The 20,998-nt window shown below is 65.1% G+C and overlaps 2 protein-coding genes across 3 annotated transcripts in view; one reads left to right on the forward strand and one right to left on the reverse strand.

Annotated features, from left to right (window-relative positions):
* The first annotated feature begins 5,776 nt into the window (after positions 1 to 5,776).
* Positions 5,777 to 18,445, forward strand: AATK (apoptosis associated tyrosine kinase). The gene is made up of 12 exons (XM_029212287.1): positions 5,777 to 5,816; positions 8,221 to 8,300; positions 8,843 to 8,961; positions 9,119 to 9,206; positions 10,144 to 10,277; positions 11,568 to 11,652; positions 11,729 to 11,850; positions 13,307 to 13,456; positions 13,885 to 16,540; positions 16,636 to 16,783; positions 16,995 to 17,171; positions 18,275 to 18,445. The coding sequence occupies exons 1-12, from the start codon at positions 5,792 to 5,794 to the stop codon at positions 18,313 to 18,315; spliced, it is 3,825 nt and encodes a 1,274-aa protein (XP_029068120.1). The 5' UTR covers positions 5,777 to 5,791; the 3' UTR covers positions 18,316 to 18,445.
* A 2,027-nt stretch (positions 18,446 to 20,472) lies between these two features.
* Positions 20,473 to 20,998, reverse strand: part of BAIAP2 (BAI1 associated protein 2) — a 70,299-nt gene continuing 69,773 nt past the window's right edge. For both annotated transcript variants that reach the window (XM_029212036.1, XM_029212040.1), the window contains one exon: positions 20,473 to 20,940. In XM_029212036.1, coding sequence (XP_029067869.1) covers positions 20,871 to 20,940 — 70 coding nt within the window. In that variant the 3' untranslated portion in view covers positions 20,473 to 20,870. The remainder of the gene's footprint in view (positions 20,941 to 20,998) is intronic.

Genomic DNA, 20,998 nt, shown 5'->3' on the forward strand with positions numbered 1-20,998 from the left:
CCACAGCCTCTCAGAGCCGCTTCTGGCTCTGCCCATCTGTTTGCTTCTCCCCATCCCCGCAGATCCACCTTCAGGGACATGGGCGTTGGGCGGTGGGGGAGGCCCGCTCAGGGCCCCACCCGCCACCTTGCTCTGCCGCTGAGTCCAAGCATGTCATGCCGAATGACCGCCCACCCTCAGCCCAGTTCTGTGACCAGGGCCTGCCAGGGGGTTGGGAGGGGACCCATAGGAGGGCCGCACCCCAGGACTAGCATCAAGGAGGCTGAGGGCAGAGGCTGAGGCTGGGCCACCTGAGGTTGTCCTGCCCGACAGCAGCCTGTGCGGCCCAGAGGGGCAGGTGGGTGATGGGCCTGGTGCCTGCTGCCTTCTTCCAGGCCCTGGGACCATCCAGGAGATGGAGATGCGGGAGTGCGCGTGCAGGCAGAGGTGGCGGGAGGGGAGCCTGCTGACCGCCCATGGGTTGCCATGGCAACAGCACATCCTTGGGGGCTTTCATGGCTTCTTGGGGGTGCGGCAGCCAGCGCTGCTCAGCAACCTGTGAGTACACGCTATTTGGGTGGGAGAGCCCAGTTGGGGGGGGGTGAGATGCTTACACAGTGGGTGGGCCCCCCACCCCCACCCGAAACCTGGCCTGTGGAGGCCCCTGTGAAGGTATCTGCTTGCAGCCCCATGGGACTGGGGAATACAGCCAAAAGTTCCAAGGTCTCTTCCAAGGGCAGGCTGAGCTGGCTTCCCCTGCCGTGGTGACCCTGCCCTCCTGGGCCCTCAGCCTCGCCTCTCTTCCCTGTGTGTGGGTATCTGGAATGAGCTCAGAGACTTCAGTAGGAGTCCAGGCCGCACTTGCCATTGTTCCAGCCTCCTGGGCTCACACTGCCTCCAGGAAGTCTTCCTAGATACCCCATTAACTGGCAGCTCTGGCTTCCCATGTGGGCACAGAATGCCCGGGAGCAGAAGCACATCAGTCAGAGGTCAGCTGTGCCACCTCGGGCAGGCTTCTCACCCTCGCTGAGCCTCCATTTCCTCCTGTCCAGTGGAGACAGGCATGGCAGCCACCTCAGTGCCAGTTAGGACCCGGTGAGGCACTGCTGAGACCTGCTCTGACCTGAGGGACCAGTGATGGCAGGTGTGCTGGGTGGGATGACGGGGTCCTGAGGAATCAGCCATCGGGAGCTGGGGGGCTGGGGTGCACAGTGGGCAGAGGAGCTGGGGACAGGCAGGAAGCCTCCAGGGGCCGAAGGGAGGACGGGCAGAAAGAAAGTCCTCGGGAAAGGGGTGTGCACTGGAGCCGGTATTGTGGGACAGGAGGGCAGGCCAGGGGTGGAACTGCCTGCCCAGCGTTTAGGGGACCCCGGCTGGCCCCACCACATTGTCCTGCGGGCACCAGATGGGCCAAGCTTCCCCAAAGCCCTGGCTCAGTGGGGGAGTGGGGGCAGCTTGGAGCCCTAATTTGGGGGCCATGCTTGTGTGTTGGAGGGCCACGTTGTGCTGTCCTGGGCACCACAGTTACCCCATCTAGTGAGGGTGAGCCATGAGGGGCTCACATGGACCAGGTGCTGCAGAAGGAGGCACCCTGCTGTCCTCAGGACAGAAACAGCACTGGGGGTCCCTTGGTGGGCGTTCAGTTAGAGGGTGACTTGGAAACGCCAGACTGCATGGAGGAGCTCTGCTGCCTCACCTTCTTGGGGACGGTGACATCCCTGTCCTCAGAGGTTGGACAGGTCCCGGCCCTGACCCCCAGCTGCCTGGAGCCTGGCATGTGGCCAGTGGCCAGCAGCCAGGTCCTCAGTCTCTCCCGCTTAGCGGGGCCCTGGTCTGCCTCCCAGCAGCGCCCATCCCGGGTCTCACAGCCTTTACCAGTGCCATGCCATAGCTATGGCAACGATGACAGCCCCCGGGGCCCACTCCACAGGGGTGAGTGGGCTGGCTAGTCTGAGAGAGACGTGGGAGAGGGTCCCCATAGCCCCAAGACCCTGAGCTCATGAGGGATGTCCACAACCCCGCAGAAGTGGGAGCTGAGCAGGCCTCGCCAGCTCAGCCAGCCCCTTGTCCCTTGGCAAGGCCAGTGTGGCACCCAGGGGCCGGCCATGGACTGCAGGCTTGGGCCACCGTGGCCAACCCGTGTGTCCACTGGCCCTGGGCCCGGCGGCTGTGCCTCCGAGTGTGGGGTCTTGGAGCAAGGGTAAGGGTGCTGAGGCTCAGACCGCAATGAATCAGGGGGCCTCAGAGCCCGGCGTGGGGATCCGGCTGGCCCCGGAGTGTGCCTGGGGGACTGGGTGCAGATGGGGGCCGGGTCGCAGAGCTGCCTTGTAACTGCTCTCTCCCTCGGCAGACGGCGCCCCGCTCAGCGAGCTTTCCTGGTCGTCCTCCCTGTCTGTGGTGGCTGTGTCCTTCTCCGGGCTCTTCACCGTCATTGCCCTCATGCTGGCCTGCCTGTGCTGTAAGAAGGGCGGCATCGGGTTCAAGGTGAGGGCTGGGGGTCGGGGGAGGCTGTGGACGAGATCCTGAGGGCTGGCCCTCTGGTGTCCACTCGGCACTGGGCTTCCTTCCCTCCTAGAGCCCTCTGGGGACCATAGAGGCCGGGACCCCACAGCCCCTCCTCTGGGGACAGCCGATGGGAGAGGCCTAGGGGCTGTCAGGGACCCCTCCCACTGCCTCCCCCATTTTGGGTCTCCCTGTTAGGGGGGCATGGCCTCACGCTGTCATGTCCCAGCTCAGGGTCAGGCCTCTGTGTGTGGTGCACCCCGGGACGGTGAGGATGGGCCTCAAGGGGGCCACGGGGGCTCCTGAGCCGCTGTGGGAGGGGTCTCTATGCCTAGGGGGTCCTTGAATCCCTGCTTGTTCGAATCAGCAAAGGGAAACCAAAGTTGCCCAGACATGCTTCCCGGCATGGAAAGCACCTCTCTGGCTGGGGCCACCTTACTTTGGGTGTCTTCTGCCCCACGAGGAAAGGATTGTGCGCCACATAGGAATCAGGGCGGTAGGACAGCAGGAGTCATCATTACTGTTTATGGAGCATCAGCTAGAAGGCTGGGCCCGCCTTCTCTCTGGCCACCCTGGCAGGGCTAAGCTCCCGGGGTCATCCTGGGCTGGATTGCAGGGCTGAGGTGCCCCTCCTAAGGATGGTGGCCCAGAGGCATCCCTGGGGTGCTGTTCCCCAATCCTAGAAGCGCCCATGGCTGCTCCCTACCTTTAGCTGAAGCTCTGAGCATGGAGGACCAGGAGAAAAAGCTGGGAACTGAGGGGCCCAACCAGAGCGCCCCCCCGCCAGCCCTGTGGGCTGAGTTCTGCCGACTTAGCACATAGTACCGCCTGTGGTCATTCTCCCGCCCACTCAGCCACCCCGCCCTTGGCTGGAGGTCAGATTCCCGGGCCTGGCGAGGTCAGGAGGGGAGGGGCTGTCCTGTGGCCCAGCACAGCAGCCCACCACCCCAGTCATCTCCATACTAAGTGACCCACATTGCAGCCGGGCCACCCCCATTTTAGAGAAACAGTGCCCTCCCCCTCCCCCTGGTCTGTCTCATCACAGAGGGGGCCGGGGGAGCTGGCATCTGCGCGGCACTTGCCTTTTACAAAGGTGTCTTTGCCACATTTCACGGCAGGGCCATCCAGAGCTCTCTGAGGGGTGGGCTGGTGGAGCTCAGGGCCTGGGCAGCAGGGCCATGGCCCTGGGAGCCTCGGGTCTGCATCCAAGCCCCTGCCTGGGTATCCTCATGCCTAGCCCTGTCTCCCTGGCCTGCAGGAACACAGTGGGCTGGGCCAGGCGATGCTGGCATTTTCCTGGAGGATCCTGGGGCCAGAGAAGCAAGCGGGAGGGGGAAGGGATGGGAAGGGGGAAGGGAAGGGGGATGGGAAGGGGAAGGGGGATGGGAAGGGGAAAGGAAGGGGAGGGGAGGGGAAGGGAGAGTGGAGGGGAGGGGCAAGGAGGGAGGGGAAGGGGGGGCAGGGCTGGGCCTTGAGGCTATTGTATGTCAGCCCCTTCTCAGGATGCTGTGAGAACAAGGCCCCAAACAAGGGCCAGTGCGGCCCCCTCCTACCCGTGCCCTCCTCACCTCCTGGGAACATGGTGCCCGGAACATTCCAGCACCAGTGCGCCTCAGTGGGAGGGCCTGCCTGCATAGCGGGCTCCCGCCTGGGCTCTGGGGGAGCCAGTGCTGGGCTCTCCCACCTGGAGCTGTGCTGGGAGAAGGGGCTGGGCAGTGATGCTCACACTGTCCTATCTGATCACCCGCTCTGCTGGCTCCATCCGGTGGGCCTCCAGGTGGCACCGTCAGGTAACAGGCTGGGGTCAGGGCCAGACCCCGAGGTGGGTGGGTGGGCAGGCAGGCGTCTGTGCCTCTGCGGAGCTGCAGCTGGGATTACAGGGCGAGGGGGTTGGTTCTGATAGCCCCGGGGCCCAAGGGTGGTCTCCCGGGCCCTGGAGAGGGGGAGTCCCTGCAGGCCTTGTCCCCAGTGGCTCTGTCATCTCTGGGTACAGGCCGGGACCGGCCCGCAGGGACACCCCAGAGGGCTCTCAGCCTCCCTGTTGCAGCCGAGGAAATCGAGGCCCAGAGAAAGGAGGGTCCTGGGGTCACAGGGCCGGGCAGGGAACCTAGGCCTTGCGGCTCCCAGTCCAGCCGCCTGGCCACAGGGGCGGCCCCACTGCAGCTGCTTGGAAGTCCCTCGACCCTCGGCCTGTTTCCCCACCCGGCAGCGGTCTGTCCTGGTCAGGCAGGCAGGCCTGTGGCGCTAGTACTGTGGTTCTGCTTGTGGCCCAGGGCTCCTGGGAGACTTGGCCGTGGCTCAGGAATGTGAGGGGGCTTCCTCAGACAGACGAAGGGGCAGCTGAAGTTGAAAATAGCCGGGCCAGGTGGGGCCCAGTCCGGTGCCCAGGGCCAGGCTCTTAAGGAGCCCGGGGAGCGGACAGACGCCCGCCTTCCTGGGTCGAAGTCCAGGGGCCCTGCAGGCAGATGGCCATGGTAGGTGGTGCTGCCAGCTACCACCTGCCTGGGGCTGAAGCCGGGGGGTGGGCTCTCAGGAACGCTCCTTGTCTGGGAGGAGCAGGGGCGCTTAGTGTCTTGTCTGCTGGGTCAGGGTGGGTGGGATGATGGAGCCCCTGTCCTGGATTCCCCAGCCACGACCCTGAAGCCACTGACCATGGGGTACCCCCGCCCAGGGCAAAGGCTGCTGGGAGGTGGGGTGGCTGAGAGGCGTGGAGGGCTGACTCTGGATGGGCAGGGGCAGCTGACCTCCAGCCGCCCCCCCCCACCAGTGTGGGCCTGGTGCTGCCCACCCTGGCCTGAGCCTGGTAGGCGTGGATGTGGGTGGGCTGAGGCTGGGCGAGGCATGGCTGCCCTGGGGCTCAAGGCCACCACCCTTGAGGCTCTGCCCGTGGGAGGTGAATCCCCACTCCCCAACCAACACAAACCAAACCCCGCCCTCCTGGGGCAGCTGGTGCCCCTGCGGAGGGGGCAGCCGAGGAGTGGGGTCTGTTCTCTGCCCTGAGGAGCGAGGAGGTGGGTGGAGGGGGCAGCTGGCAGGGCTGCTGGGGGGAGCGGGGCTCTGGGAAGAAAGGGGCCTTTCAGAGCTGGCCTGCACCCCTTGTTCTCTCTCTGCCCTGCCCCCTGTCCCCTGCCCCTCCCCCTTCTGGGGAGCCCTGGAGCTCACCGCATGTGTCACCCGTTTGGCCCAGGAGTTTGAGAATGCCGAGGGGGAAGAGTACGCGGCCGACTTCTCGGCACAGGGCTCCCCGGCAGCAGCGGCTCAGAACGGGCCCGACGTGTATGTCCTGCCACTCACCGAGGTCTCCCTGCCTATGGCCAAGCAGCCCGGGCGTTCAGGTGAGTGAGCCCCCAGGTGGGCCCAGGTGGTGGGCGTAGGGTGTGGCTCTGGGGTCAGTGCTCCCGGGGAGGGGAGGCAAGGGGCTGGTGTGTGTCCCCTTTTGCTGGGACCTGGGGCGCTGTGAGCAGGCTTGGGCCAGCTGGGGCCACTGTGCAAAGGGGGTGGGGGTTTCTCCCTCTGGTCCTGGCTGGGCACCCATGTGCTGGGAGGAGGGACTTCTCTGCGGTCCCTGGGATGCTGGACCCCATACATGGGCTCCGTGGTGCCCAGGAGCAGGGCCCACTCACTGGGGGGGAGGGGCTCTTTGGGGCTCCTTCTGTGGGTGGAGCCTTTTGCTCAGGACCCTGGGGTGGGGGAAGGAGGGGCCTGGGTCCCCCCAGCGCGTGCAGGTGCAGGCGGGGCCTCTTCCTGTGGCTTCCTTGCCATGTCTCCCACTCGCCCCATCCCGTGGTCCCCCCAGCAGGCTGGCAACCCACATGGCAGATGCAGGGCCCACACTCCAGAGGTTAAAGGTCAGTGGCCAACCTGGGCTTTGAACCCACATCTGCCTGATTCAGCACTGCAAGAATCCCCCAGTTGTGTCTGGAGGCTGGTGGGTGGGGTCCCTGGCCCCAGGCCCCCTCCCTGGCAGCTCCTAGGTCAGGCCTGTGCCTACCCCCAGCTCCTCCAGGCTCACTGAGTAGGGTGTCAGGTCCAGGGGGGGTTCTGTTGGCACCAGGGCCTGTAATGGGTAGGCCTGCCCCACCTGCGTGTGTTCTGGGCTCTGCTGGTCCTGACCATGGTGCCGAAGCCCAGCCCTCACCATGGGCTGGGGGCCTCCAAGGTGCTGGCCTAGGCCCAGCACCCCCTGCACCATGACTGTCACTCCCCACCCCCCTGCAGGTGTCTCCTAGAGGAGACCTCACCAGTTAGGCAGGAATTTCAGGTCCCACTCTGTTGAGTGGCTCAAAGGTCCACCCCATAAAATCTTGGAAGGGGGGGTCTCTGCTATAGGAAGCCCCCCAACCTTCCTGGGTGACCATGGGAGTTTCTGAGCCTGTGCTGACAGTGCTGGACGCTAGGAGCTGTTGCGGAGCAAGGGGCCCCCCCAGGGGACACTGTACCCCTGGCCTGGGCCTGTCACCTGCCCCTGGCAGTGTGTGCCTGGGACCCCAAGGAATCTTTGAGACCCAGTGTCTTCCACCGCTTAAGGGACTGTCCCTGGGGATGTAGGGGGACAGGGATCCAGGAGGGGGCAGCGATTGCATGCTTTTTTCTAGTTTTTAGCTCTGTTCTGTTCTTTATAGGGTGCCCTGCTTCTGGGGAGGGGGAGAGATTTGGGTGATGCTGGGAGGGCAGCCCACCTGGAGGTCAAGGATTAAAAGCCTGGGCAGCAAGTACTACCCCTCTAAACCATGGGGGAAGATGGCCCAGCCTTCAGGCTCCCCAGCCTGGCTCTGTAGGTGCTGCCCCTTGGGTGCGGACCCCAGAACCCCGGGACCCGGCCTGCCATGCCTCCTGCAGCTGCCAGGAGACCTTTCCCGTTGGCTGGCAGTCAGCATGCTCCACCTCCATCACTGCCCCACTGTCAAGACTGCTGAGCCTGCTTGGGGAGACCCCAGGCTGGAGGTGGGGGGCAGCAGGCTGGACCTCAGGGGGAGGAGCCCCGGGACTCAGGGCCCCAGTGGGACCCCTTACCCCCAATTCTGCTCAGCATCAAGGTCAACATTCCACAGGGTCTCCAGTCCCTGGGAGCAGCCCCTCACCTTGAGTCTACTGGCTGCCAGGCTCAGCCTGTCCCCTGGGCCCTCTGGGCAGTTGGCGTGGGAGCAGAATTCGGGGAATCCCTTGGGGCACAGGCGGGGTGTGGGTGGGCTTAGCAGGTCTGGCCCTTCCTCTGGGGCCCTCACTGACCTTCCTGCCTGCTGACCTCACCCAGCCCAGCCTGCAGGAGAATGGGCCCAGTGTGTTCCGTACAGGGCTGTGCCAAGCAGCCCCCAACAAAGGAGCCTTTGGCGTGCCTGGCGCTGGAATGCCAGCCTGCGGCAGGGGTGAGGGGACGGGCCACTCAACTGCCCTCCTCCCCATGGCCTCCGCCCCAGCCACACTGCCTGCCCAGCGTTGCCTGTGCGCTGGTCCCGGCTCCAGGCCCTGCTGTTTCCAGCCTGGCTTGTCCCTGTAGTTTGGGGCACAGCCTTCCCAGACCCACTCAGAAAGATGCATGGATGCGGCTTGCAGATCTACAGCTCCCCTGGGCAGCAGGTGCCCTGCTCCTGATGGCCGCCCCCATCAGGAGGGAGCAGGGGGCTCTGGGTGGCTCCCCAGAACAGGCCATGCAGGCAGCCCCTCTAGGGGCCAGGCGAGAGAAGATGGGGCGATGATGGAGGCTGAGCTGGCGTCTCTGAGCCCCCTGCCCTGTTACAGTGCAGCTGCTCAAGTCCACAGATCTGGGCCGGCACAGCCTCCTGTACCTGGAGGAGATTGGCCACGGCTGGTTTGGGAAGGTGAGTTGCCGTCCCAGGGGTTGGTGGGGATGGGGGAGGGACTGGCGGCGTGGTCCGCTCTTTTGCCTGGCAGGTGGAGAGGGTGGGTTGGCGACTTGCTTCTCCTAGAAACTTCCCCAGCCCTGGGGTCCCCTCTCAAGGCGTACTCTACTGGGCCCCTCCCTGGGGACCTCAGGGTCCAGCAGCCTCTTCTCTGCAGATCCTGGTGTCATGCTGGGAGATGCCTCTGAGTGGGCAGGGATGGGGAGCAGCATCTGGCTCCTGGCTTCTCCCTGACCGCCAGCCTGGGTGGGACAAGGAGTCCATCTTCCTCACTGCAGACCCCCAGAGCTCTGAGAACAGCCGGGGACCTTAGGGGAGGCAGACACAAAAGACGGAGTATTACAGCCACGAGGGCTCGCTCTCCCAGGAGCGGTCCAGAGCCCATTTTGCAGATGACTACGTTGAGGCACAGAAACAGACGGCTTTGGCTGGAAGAGCAAGGCTGGGGGCAGAGCTTGGGGACGGTGGAGTCCGCCCACCTGGTGACGCCTGCCCCGCAGGTATTCCTCGGGGAGGTGAACTCGGGCATCAGTAGCACCCAGGTGGTGGTGAAGGAGCTGAAGGTGAGCGCCAGCGTGCAGGAGCAGATGCAGTTCCTGGAGGAGGCGCAGCCCTACAGGTGGGTGGCACCTGGGGACAGGCTTAGCCGGAGGAGGGGGTGGGCCACTGGCCGGGAGGTGGGGCTGTGGGCCCTGTAGACAAAGGCAAGCTCTGTGCCGCCCCGCTCCTGCCCGGCCCTGAGTGCGAGTCAGGGGGCAGCCTGTTGGCTCCCGCAGGGCCTTGCAGCACAGCAACCTGCTCCAGTGCCTGGCCCAGTGCGCCGAGGTGACGCCCTACCTGCTGGTGATGGAGTTCTGCCCGATGGTGAGTCGCCCGCTCCCTGGCCCTCCAGCCCCTGCCCTATGCTACTGGAAGGTGGGCCTGGCCTTCCTGCTGAGCCGGGGACCCCTCACCCCCACCCTCTGGGCCTCACATGCCCCCCAAAGTGGGGTCCAGGTGGCTCTGCACCACTACCTCCCAGAGGCGGCCTGGGGGAGGAAGGAGGTGGCCCCCGCTCAGAGACAGTGGCCGTCCGGGCTGGGATTCCACTGTACCCTGGGGGAGGGGGGCTCCCCCATCTGCCTGTGCTGCTCCGAGTCACGGAGGTTTTCCTGAGAGGCACCCCGGCCCGCTCGGGGGGCTCACGGCCCTTGCGTCGAGTCCACGGCCTCGCTCGTACTTTGCTCTCGGGCCCCCCGCCACACAAACACACACGGCTGAGCCGCGTGCCGACAGGGAGGCGGCCTCCACAGATGTGGGCACCCCCACCATCTAGTTTCTGGACTGCTGGCGTAGCCTCCCAGGCTTCCCCAGGATGCCTGGGCCCCCCCTGGAGCTGAGCGGCGTCAGCAGGTCATCAGCAGGTCAAGGAGTTGCCGGAGGACACTCTGGCCACCGGCTCTGGGTTCCGCCCAGGCTCAGCGTCACTGCTCGTGTGGCCTGTCTGCCACCCACCAGCTGAGAGGTGGCGAGCATCTGGGCCCCAGGGGTCTGTATGCGGGATGTGACCCTGCTGGCCCGCAAGGCTGCCTGGGGCTGGGGCTGTCAGTATGGGGAAAGTGTCCGCTGCCTGCGGGGTCATCCTACTGAGAGCTGGCCCCTGGGGGGCGGACACGGGCTTCTCTGGGCAGCGGCAGCCCTGTGGCAGCAGCAGGATGCCTGGTCCCCCCGTGGGCCCTGCTGAGGAGGGCGGGGCTGGGTGGTGGGCTTGCACGGGCACCCGCTCCCCACCAGCAGGTGACAGTGCTGCCCTTCTCGGCAGGGGGACCTCAAGGGCTACCTGCGGAGCTGTCGGGTGGCAGAGTCCATGGCGCCCGACCCTCTGACCCTGCAGCGCATGGCCTGTGAGGTGGCCTGTGGCGTCTTGCACCTGCATCGCCACAACTACGTGCACAGGTGAGGGCGCAGGCAGCCCACGGGCGCTCTGCAGGGCCTCCGCACCTGCTCCGGGGCCGCGTGAGGTGGATCCTCAGTTAACCGGGTTAGTCTTCGTTCAGCCTCTAGGGACCACTGTACAAAGGGATTTTGTCAAATAATAAACACCAGGCAGATGGGAGTTGAACACCTGCTTCTGCAGGAGGGTTAAGCCAGGCGACGTCCACTGTCCAGCTGGCCTGGCTGGGCATGCGGTAGGGCCTGAAGCCCATCCTCTGTCCCCAGGGTGGTCAGCGCTGCCTGGTGGCCCTACAGCGGCCCCTACTCTCCTCTGTCTCTCTCAGGCCCGGAGGGAGGGGTGGCTCTGTCCTGCTTCCCGCCCTGGCCCCTGAATTCGGAAAGATGGGCCAGGGCCCAGCGTAGGGGGACATGCCAGAAGAAGTGGCGATGGACGTGGCCCCACCAGCCCCGGACAGCACTCGGGCCGTCCTCCCCAACAATATCCTGGTGCTGAGTGATGACACATGCAACTCCAGCATCAGTGATTTTGTTGAAGAGGGCAGCTGCCAGCCTCCCGACCGGCCCGCCGAGCCCACCCAGCCCCAGGCGCCCATCTGTGGCCCCCAGCACAGCAGCATTTTGGCCGATGTGTGCTGACCCCGCGTTTGCCCCAGGGCCCTGGGCCCCAAACACCCGTGGGGCCACAAGGCAGGCAGGGGAGGAGCCGGCAGCCAAGGCCGGCCGTGGGTGGGAGGCAAAGGCAGGGGTGAGCGGCACTGCTGGGTGGGCACTCCACACCCCCACCCTGCCAGGGGCCGTGTGTGCACAGGGCAGGGGCAGGACCCTGGGGCACTCAGTCGCCTCACTGATGCTTGCCTTCAGGGAGCTGAGGGTGGCAGTGTGGCGGGCGGGAGGAGACTGCGGTGTCCCTGGGCTGGCTCGCCCCGAGGGACTGGTCAGCAGACTGGTATCCCAGGAGAAGCAGGGGAGTGGACTGGGGTCAGGGGATGGGGTTCCAGTGAGGCAGACCTCATCCAAGGAGAGCCCTTGGGCACCTTCTAGCTGGCCCTGGGCCTCGTTTTCCTTGTCTGCCTTCTAACATGTGTGGCCCCATCCACTCAGACCCTCAAAGTGTCCAGTGCTGGGTGAGGGGCAGGGCGGGCAGCCTCTGAGATGCCCCTTTCCACCCACCCACCCACCGAACCGAGCCCAGGATGCCCTCGACGACAAGCGGCCCAGTCCCCTCAGTGCCCTGGATGCCCCAGCCCGGCACTGCCGGCTGACCCCACCCTCCCACCCTCCCACCCTCAGTGACCTGGCTCTGAGGAACTGCCTGCTCACAGCCGACCTGACGGTGAAGATCGGCGACTATGGCTTGTCTCACGGCAAATACAGGGTGAGTGGGCCGGCTCGGGCCGGGGCAGGGCCGGCCGTACTTGCCCGCGGGGTAACACTGTCCCACGTGCTGACAGGAGGACTACTTTGTGACGGCTGACCAGCTGTGGGTGCCACTGCGCTGGATCGCGCCTGAGCTGGTGGACGAGGTGCACTGCAACCTGCTGGTGGTGGACCAGACCAAGGCCAGCAACGTGTGGTGAGTGTGGGCCCGGCAGTCGTCATGAGGACTTGGACCCCTGAGAGCCGACGACTTGATGCTCCCCTGCGACTGTCAGCCCTCATGGCTGCCCTGTCCGGTGCCGAGTGAGTGTCCAGTGAGGACGCGGGGCGCTGGGGGGCTGAGTCCCACCCGCCTGCTGGCTCCCTGGTGTTGGAGGGGATGCAGGCTGGCCGCGCCAAGCAAGGCCACATGTGTGAGGACGTGTTTGTTTGTGTAGCCCTGTCGCTCTGTAGGAGGTGGCCAGATACACCCTCAGGTGAGGTCGTGGGGGTTCTGGAGCTACCTGTCGCTGCCCGGTGCCACGGCCCACAGCACTTGGGCTGGCAGAGCGGCAGGGCCCGTGGGGTCTGTGGAGGAAGCCCTGCCCCTCCCAGGGCCCGCTGGGCCGATGCCCGAAGACATCAGGGTCAGAGCACTCGGGCAAGTTGATGAGACGTGGGGCCTCGTGGTAGCACCTGTTCGCATTGAGAGGGGACAGTGGGGCTGGGGGTCTCCTGTGACTGCAGCCTGGAGGCTTGGGGCTGGGCACAGAGCGGGTGCTTGGACCCAGGACTATAGCCTCTAGAGGCTTGGCTGTGGTGGTCCCCTGTCCCCGGCCTTGACTAGCCTCTGCTTCCCCCTCCTGCTTCCTCCCAGCTTCCCAGGCCTGTCTGGCCTCCCTCTGCTCCTGATAAACCCTCAGGGCCTGGATCTAGGGCCCAGTCCCCCTTTCTGAGCTCTCTAGGGGTCTCCCCTGAGCCATTAACTGTACCCCCGTCACGGACACTCCATTCCCCTGCTCGCCTCTCCCTCTGGCTGACCCTCCCCTGCCTGCCCACCAGCCCACACTGACTGGGGTCCCTCCCCTAGACGGCTTTGGCCAGGCCCACTGTGACGTCTCTGTCGCCAAATCTGCTGTCCCTCATGCCCCCAGGTTCGTGGGACAGCCTGGGGTCCCCGGGAGCTGGGTGAAGCTGCCGCCCACTGGAAAGATCCCCGCTGCCTTCTCACAGCCCCGCGTGCACTGGCTGCCTGGCCCGCTGGCTGGGGTGTCCCTAGACTCACCCCTCCCTCCGCCTCACACCTCCCTCCGCCTCACACCCTAGCACACTCCCTCCCTCTGGCCTCCGCAGGTGCCTGGCAGGACTGGGAGCTTCTCCAGGGCATCTCCTGCACCTGGCAGTGTCTGCGCTTCAGCCCGGCATGGGAGTGAACGAGTGAACATGTTGATGGGGTTTGTGGGAGGCCAGTCTGGCGTTTATTTGTCCAAGCACCTGGGCGTGGGCTCGGACCCGGCCAGGGGGCACATGCTGCCCATTTACTGAAGGAAGGCGCCGTCTTCTGGCTGCTGGTGTGATGACAGGAGCTGCCCTTGGCACCCAAGTCTTCGAGACCCTTTGGAGCCGTGCGTTGGCCAGCCGTGCCTGCCCTCTGATGGCTGTCACCCCCACAGGTCCCTGGGCGTGACCATCTGGGAGCTCTTCGAGCTGGGAGCGCAGCCCTATCCGCACCACTCCGACCGGCAGGTGCTGGCCTATGCGGTCCGGGAGCAGCAGCTCAAGCTGCCCAAGCCCCAGCTGCAGCTGACCCTCTCTGACCGCTGGTGAGGACCCTGTGAGGCCAGGCGGGGCTGGGGGTGTCCCCAGCAGGAAGGACAACACAAAGGGGGGTGCTTCGAGTCCCCAGAGCGTAAGTGGCTCCCTCTGGCTCCCCCCAGCCAGCAGTGACCTCTGGGCCCCACCCTGTGCCTACAGTGGAATGGCCGCTTTATCCAAAACACAAACTTGCCTGCAGCCCTGGCAGGGATGAGCTGAGGGAACAGTGCCCTGGTCCACTGCTGTCTCCCACACCACCGCGCCCACTTCAGGAGATGCCCGTAACTGCCCTCGGGATTCTGAGTGTGAGAAGGGGCGGAACTCAGACCCTCATGCTGAGGGCGGACTGGCTCACTCCCTGGGGGTTGGGGTCCTGGCCAGGCACTACCACCCGTGGGGGGGCAGGGACTGAGCCCCAGGGCATCCCTTCCCGCAGGTATGAGGTGATGCAGTTCTGCTGGCTTCAGCCTGAGCAGCGGCCGACGGCCGAGGAGGTGCACCTGCTGCTGTCCTACCTGTGTGCCAAGGGTGCCACCGAGGCAGAGGAGGAGTTTGAGCGGCGCTGGCGCTCACTGCGGCCTGGCGGGGGCGGCGCGGGCCCCGGGCTGGGGGCGGCAGGCCTGGCACTGGGGGGCATGGGCGAGCTTGCGGCCACCTCATCCTTCCCACTGCTGGAGCAGTTTGCTGGCGACAGCTTCCACACGGATGGTGACGACGTGCTGACGGTGACTGAGACGAGCCGTGGCCTCAACTTCGAGTACAAGTGGGAAGCTGGCCGCGGCTCCGATGCCTTCCCGCCACCTGAGGGCGCACTGAGCCCGGGCAGAGACGCGCGTCTGCAGGAGCTCTGCGTCCCTGATGGTGCTCCCCCAGGTGTGGTGCCGGTGCTCAGCGCTCACAGCCCCTCGGTGGGCAGCGAGTACTTCATCCGCCTGGAAGACCCCGCGCCTGCCGCAGGCCACGACCCCGACTGTGCCGGCTGTGCCCCCAGCACCCTCGCTGCCACCCTGTGTCCCGACGGCAGTGACCATGACGACGACTCTGACGGCAGCACGGCCGCCTCGCTGGTCATGGAGCCACTGCTGGGCCACGCGCCGACCGCTGATGGCCCCTGGGGCCACTGCGACTACCACCTATGCAGGAGTCATGCCCGTGACCTGCCTTGCACCTCACGCTCACCCTCGCCGGAGACCCCGATGCTGGCGGAGCCCAGAGCAGAGGATATTGACTGGGGCGTGGGGGCATTCTGCCCGCCCTTCTTTGAGGACCCGCTGGGCACATCCCCCTCCGCGAGCTCCGGGGCCCAACCATCCCCAGGTGGGGAAGAGCTGGGGGAGGCTGAGATGCCCAGGGCTGCCCAGCACAGACACTGGAGCTCCAATGTATCTGCAAACAACAACAGCAGCAGCCGAGCACCAGAATTCTGGGTCCCGGGCCTCTCAGGTTATACGGACTGCTGCCCTGGTGTGAAGCAGGCCCTACAGACCGTCCCTGAGCTGGGCCATCCTCTGATCCCAGAGGACCCCAGAGAGCCTCTCCTTGGGCCAAAGGGGGCCTCCTCTGGTAAGGAGATGGGCCGCTGCCTTGGCCTCCCCCATCTGTATCCTGCTGAGGGCCTGACACCTGCCCCGTGCCTGGTCACATCCCCGTGGACAGAGGCAGCCAGAAGTGGTGGTGACAGGCCCCAGGCAGAGCCCAGGCTTGCAGAGGAGGCCGAGGGCTCTGCTGGACTCCAGCTGCCCCTTCCCTCCATCCCATCCCCATCCCAAGAGGGAGCCCTGCTTCCTGCTGAGGAGGCCAGCACCCCGCCCACCCTGCCTGCTTCACCCACGCCCACTGGCAGCCCACAGCCTGCCACCGAGCCAGTCCAGGCCCTGGACAGCGACAGTGGCAGCAGCTCCCCTGAGCTGGAGGCACCAGGCAGTGAAGACGAAGACACGACTGAGGCCACTTCTGGTGTCTTCACTGACTTGTCCAGCGACGGCCCGCAGGCTGAGAAACTAGATGTGACACCAGCCTTCCGCTCCCTACAGAAGCAGGTGGGGACCCCCGACTCCTTGGACTCCCTGGATATCCCATCCTCAGCCAGTGATGGCGGCTCTGAGGTCTTCAGCCCATTAGCTGTTGGCACCCCTGGCGGGCAGCCCCGAGCCCTGGACAGCGGCTATGACACGGAGAACTATGAGTCCCCTGAGTTTGTACTCAAGGAGGCCCATGAGCCCTGTGAGCCTGAGGCCTTTGAGGAGCTGGCCTCAGAGGGTGAGAGCCCCGGGCCAGAGACTAGTCTCTCCGCCTCCCTGGGTGGCCTCAGCGAGAAGAATCCCTACCGCGACTCTGCCTACTTCTCAGACCTGGACACGGAGCCAGAGCCCCCCTTGGGCCCCAAGGAGAAGCAAGGAGGTGTCCCAGTCCCCGGGCCAGAGCCCGATCTGGAGAGCCCTAAGAGCCCCAGGCTGCCGTCTGCACTGCCCTCCCCTGAGTTGGGGATGCTTGGGGAGGCACAGGGCTCTGGCCCCAGGGAGGTGCCGCCACTTCCACTGCCTGAGGACTCTTCCCCAGAGCCAAGCGCCTGCCCCAGGGGCCCCAGGCTGGAGCCTCCCTGGCCCCAAGACCCAGCCCAGGTGCCACCCATGCCCAGCCCCGGGCGCTCTAAGATTTTCCTGCTGACTCCGGTCCGGACCAGCTCAGAAGGCCACCGCTCCGAGCTCCAGGAGACCCTGGGACTGCTGTCAGGGTCGGGCCTGCAGGAACGGACAGGGGGTCCAGGTGACCCCAGAACCCCACTCTGCCTGGCCCTGCCGGCAGTCCCCGCGGCTCCACAGGGGCGGCCAGAGGAGGAAGAGGACGACAGCGAAGACAGTGACGAGTCGGACGAGGAGCTCCGCTGCTACAGCATCCAGGAGCCGAGCGAGGAGAGCGAGGAGGAGGCGCCGCCTGTGCCAGTGGTGGTGGCGGAGAGCCAGAGTGCGCGCAACCTGCGCAGCCTGCTCAAGATGCCCAGCCTGCTGTCTGAGGCGTTCTGCGAGGACCTGGAGCGCAAGAAGAAAGCCGTGTCCTTCTTCGACAACGTCACTGTCTACCTCTTCGACCAGGTGGGCAGCCGCCCTGGGTGGGCTCTGCGTGGCGGAGTGGGGGTCTGCGGCGGGACGGGAAGCCATGGGAGACTCGTGCTGTTCTGATCCTCCAGGAAAGCCCCACCCGGGAGCTCGGGGAGCCCTTCCCTGGCGCCAAGGAGTCGTCCCCCACGTTCCCGGTGGGCAGCCCGGGCTCCCCCAGCACCCCCGGCCGGCCTCGGTGGGCTGACCGCTCCCCCGACGGCCCCGCGGCCGAAGAGGGTGAGCTGGAGGCGGGGTGATGCGGCGGCGAGGGTGGGGCAACGGGGGGGGGGGGGCAAGGGGGGGGGGGGGGCCCTCATGGAGGCGGGGCAACATGGCGGGGTGGGGGGTGGACCTGTGACTTAGCTGGTGGGCGGGGCCTGGACGTGACTTCTTGCTCCGGGCGGGGTCTCCCCGATCCGGTCCACAATTGACGGCGGGCACCTCGCAGGCGGAGGGTTCGAGTGGGACGATGGCCTCCCGCCGACGCCGGCCCAGGAGCCTGCCCCGCGCGTCCCCGCTGCGCCCGCCAAGCCCAGCCCCTTCTCTCGCTTCACTGTCTCACCAGCGCCTGCATCCCGCTTCTCCATCACGCACGTCACCGACTCGGACTCCGGGTCCGTGGGAGGTGAGGCTGCGGTGGGGCTGGCGGGAGGGGATACCGAGTCAGGACAGTGGTGAGGGCGGCTGGGAAGGGCACCTGCTGGGTGCGAGGCCCTGCGCTCGTTATTTCTCATTTTCTGGATAAGCTCAGTTTTCAGACGGGGAAACTGAGGCTCAGAGAGGTCAGGTTACGCCAGGCCTGTTTGTTGTGGCCACCTTGTCACGTTTCCTCACCGCCCTGAGGAGATGCAGTGCCCCAGGCGAAGCTGGCTCAGCACTCTCGGGATGTAGGTTGGATGTCCACTTCCTGCCCCCCCCCCCCCCCCCCCCCCCCCCCCCGCTCTTTTCTCCCTTCTCCGAAGGCACCAGGCTGGACACTGAGTGCCCCCCACCCTGCTCTCTGACCTGCAGCAGCCTCTCCTGCCAGAACCTTCCCAGCCCCTGCTGGTCTGCCTCATCCACCAGCCCCCCATCTCAGATCTAATGGCTTGTCCAGAGATGGTGGTGGTGGCTCAGGTGCCCACGTGGGGCCCTACTCAGGGGCCTTAGCTCACTCCTCCCTCCAAGCTCCACTCCTGTCAACCTCAGACCAGGTGGGCTCATACCTGCCCAGTTGCCACCACCCCATTCTGCTAGGCTTCCCTGAAAGCTCACCTCCACTAAGATGGCCCTAGTTATCTTGTCCCCCAGGCAGGCCCAGCCCCTCCCTTGCGGCCCTTGGCATGTGGCTGCAGCCTCTAGGGAAGGATGTGCTGGTCTGTTTGTGTCACACAGTGTGCCCTTAATGGATATCTGAACAAGCAGGCAGGTCACCAGGAGGCGAGTGTGTGACCCTGGCCAGCCCAGTCCTGCTCGGGTCTGTTTTCCCACCTGTAAAAAGAGGACTCAGAGGGCTGACGTTGAGCTTTGTTGGGCCCGATCCCTGGTGGTGTGGCGGGAAGGATAATTGTCTGGCTCCTACCTAGATAGGCAGGCAGGCCTGCTGCAGCCCCAGCTGCTCAGTGGCCCGTAAGCCAGGGATTGAGGCCAGGTGAAAGCCCTGGGCCAGGGGACTCTGGCTGTCCTTGGAGGGGAGGGTGCTCTTAGGAGTCCCTGTGGCCCCAGTGTCTCCCTAAACATGTTTGCCAGGTCCTACAGCAGGTGCTGGGGGCAGCTGTAAAGAGGCCTGAGCCCCAGGCAGCCCCTGCTCGGATCCCCTGCCGGTTCTCTTCCCGGCAGCAGCGAGGATGGTGACCAAGAGTGGTGGGGACTTTCATCCTGGCAGTGGTCAGCAGCAGCTTCCAAGCGCTTCGGTGCCCCATGCAGCACCCTGGAGGAGCAGGGCAGGCGCTGGACATAAGAGCATCTGTGCACACCAGCCCTGTGCTGCCCTGGGGCAGGATTTGTCCTGGACACTTGGGTTTGCTGCTAGGCCCTAGGGATGCCCTACAGCCGCCCTTCACCCTGAAGCTGCCCCCTCCCCCCGGCCCCCGCTGTCAAGACTGCTTGGCCTCTGAGGCCAGGGGCCCTCGCACGCCCTGCCCACAGGTTCCTGTGGTGTATTACAGGCTGCTGTGTCCTCAGCCCAGGTGAGAGGGCAGGTACAGGCCTGCTAGGACGGCCTCTCCCTGCCCCCTTTGCCCCTTCTGCCGGTTCAGGGTTTGCTCAGTGCAAGAAGAGGACACCGGGCTCGTGTGTCCCTGCTCCAAGTCTGTGGCTGTTTCCCCTTCACTGAATCAGTTAGACCGTAAGCTCTCCCTCCCCACAGGGTCTGGGCCGGCTCCTGCCTGGGTCCCACTGGAGCCCTGCGAGGGGACTGAGGTGGGCAGCCCGAAAGATGGGGGTCTTTCAGGTCGCAGTCCTGCTGCTTCAGCCCCTGTCTAGAGGTGCCTGTGGCTCCCCTCTGCAAGGTAGGGCCCAGCCCGGCCCAGCTGCCAAAGGAAAGTGGCGGCTGCCCCCCACGGTCAGTGTCAGGGGGTTCCTACTGCAGGGATGGAGACAGTGGGAAGGGGTGGAGCTGGGAGGGAGGGTGGGGCAGGGCAGCACAGGGGGTATTTTTGTAACGCTGGAGTCAGAACAGATGGAAGAGGGATGCTTTTAAGTTATTGTTGCCAAAGAGACATAAAATTTATTGTTGCTTTTGGGGTGGGGCTGGGGACTTGTTTTGAATTTGTTTTTTGTTTGTTTATTTGAGGCTTATGACGCTGGTACAATGATCGTCTTGTTCCTTTCTTGTCTGTTTTTTAAGAGAAATCAAAGCTAAGGAAAAAAGCCTTCATGCTAAGCGTGTTTTCTTTTGGAGTCTGCAGATAAAGCCTTGGGCAGGAGGGGGCATGGGCTGTGCTGGGGTGGGGTCCCTATAGTCCCTTCTGACCACTGGGGGATGCAGGAGGGAGACCACCCCTTCCTCTAGCTGTCCTTGGCACACCTTGGTGGAGGGACACAGTGACCTTGAGCCCCTAGGGTGCCCAGGTTGGGGTGTCTTCCCAGAACAGGGCCGGCGGACTGACGCCTGCAGCCCTCACTTCCTGCCTGGAAGCTGGCCCTACCTAGGTAAGGGTGAGAGGGAACCTCTCCCGGAAGCTCTTCCTCCTGCCTCTCCAGAGGTGGCCCCTGTCCCTCAGCACGGGGAGGCCGGGTGAGGGGGCGGTGAGCTGGGAGCAAGGTGGGTTGTGAGGAGGTGGGGCTTCTGTGCCCCTCCATCGCAAACATCTGCCCTGTGACCCTGCCTCGCCCCACCCGGCCTGCCTCCAGCTTCTGCAAGGTGAGAGCCTCTGGGGCCCCACCCCCTGTGCTTCGTGTTCTGGGCTGTGCGCAGAGCCCCTCCTGGGAGGGTCTGGGAGGAGCAAGCGCAAGCGAACGCTGCCCTGGAACTGAACGTCTCCTGAGGTAAGGACTGCTGTCACCAACGTGGTTATTAGCACGGCTGTATTTCAGCCTTAAATGTGAAACAGCATGGATCCGATAGTTTCTAAAATCTTATATTTCAGCTGAAATATGGAAACAGCCAGAGCATTGAGGGGGCCCACCCAGGAATCCTGGGGTAGGACCCCCCTCAATGGCACACAGCTTGGGGAGCCAGGCCACAGCACCGACCACCCTGGGGACAGGGAGGAGAGCTGGGGGCCCTGCAGCCAGTTCTGGATGGGAGTTAGGGTGTGGGCAGGGAGAAACTGGGACAGAGAGGCCCACAAAACTGCCAGTGGGAGGGGGGAGACCCAGCAAAGCCCCAATCAAGGGTCTGCCAGGAAGTTGTGCTCATACTAAATCCAAGGAAGGGAGGCAGGCCCTCGCTCTCCCCTTCCCCTCCCTTCGCCCCCCCCTCCCTCCCTCCCCTTGCCCCTGCATTGCTGCTGCAGGCACGTACTACAGGTGGGCGGCCTCATTACTGACCAGACAGGGGCTCCCCTTACAGCTACAAGCTGATGCGATGGCCCTCCCTGCACCTTGGGGGCTCCCTGGCCCACACGACAGATGGGCCTGATCCAAAAGGTTGGCCGCCCAGCCCAGGCAGCAGGTCCCCGCTCCAGGGGCCAGCCCCCCTCACTCTCCTTGGCCACAGCCATGCCACCTCCTGACCCTGTAGGAACAGCCGGGGTCCAGCCCAGGCCAGATTGAGGTGGGGGCAGAAGGGCTTGGAAGGAGAGAATTCTCTAAATGGGGAGCAAGCAGATTGTAACAAAACAGGTTACAGGTCAGGGTGTGGGAGGAGGAGCCCCACGGGCAGTGGGTGCAGATGTGGCCGTCAGCTGAGGAGTGGGGCAGACCTGTCATTGGTCACCGTCGGCTTCAGCTGGACGCTGGCGAAGGGATTCCTGAGAAGAGGAGAGAAGAGTGGTTTGAGTGGTTTTCGGGAGGGGTGCTGAGTGCCGC

Source organism: Monodon monoceros, unplaced genomic scaffold (assembly GCF_005190385.1).
Source record: "Monodon monoceros isolate NGI ecotype Baffin Bay Population unplaced genomic scaffold, NGI_Narwhal_1 Super_Scaffold_9, whole genome shotgun sequence".
Lineage (NCBI taxonomy): Eukaryota > Metazoa > Chordata > Mammalia > Artiodactyla > Monodontidae > Monodon > Monodon monoceros.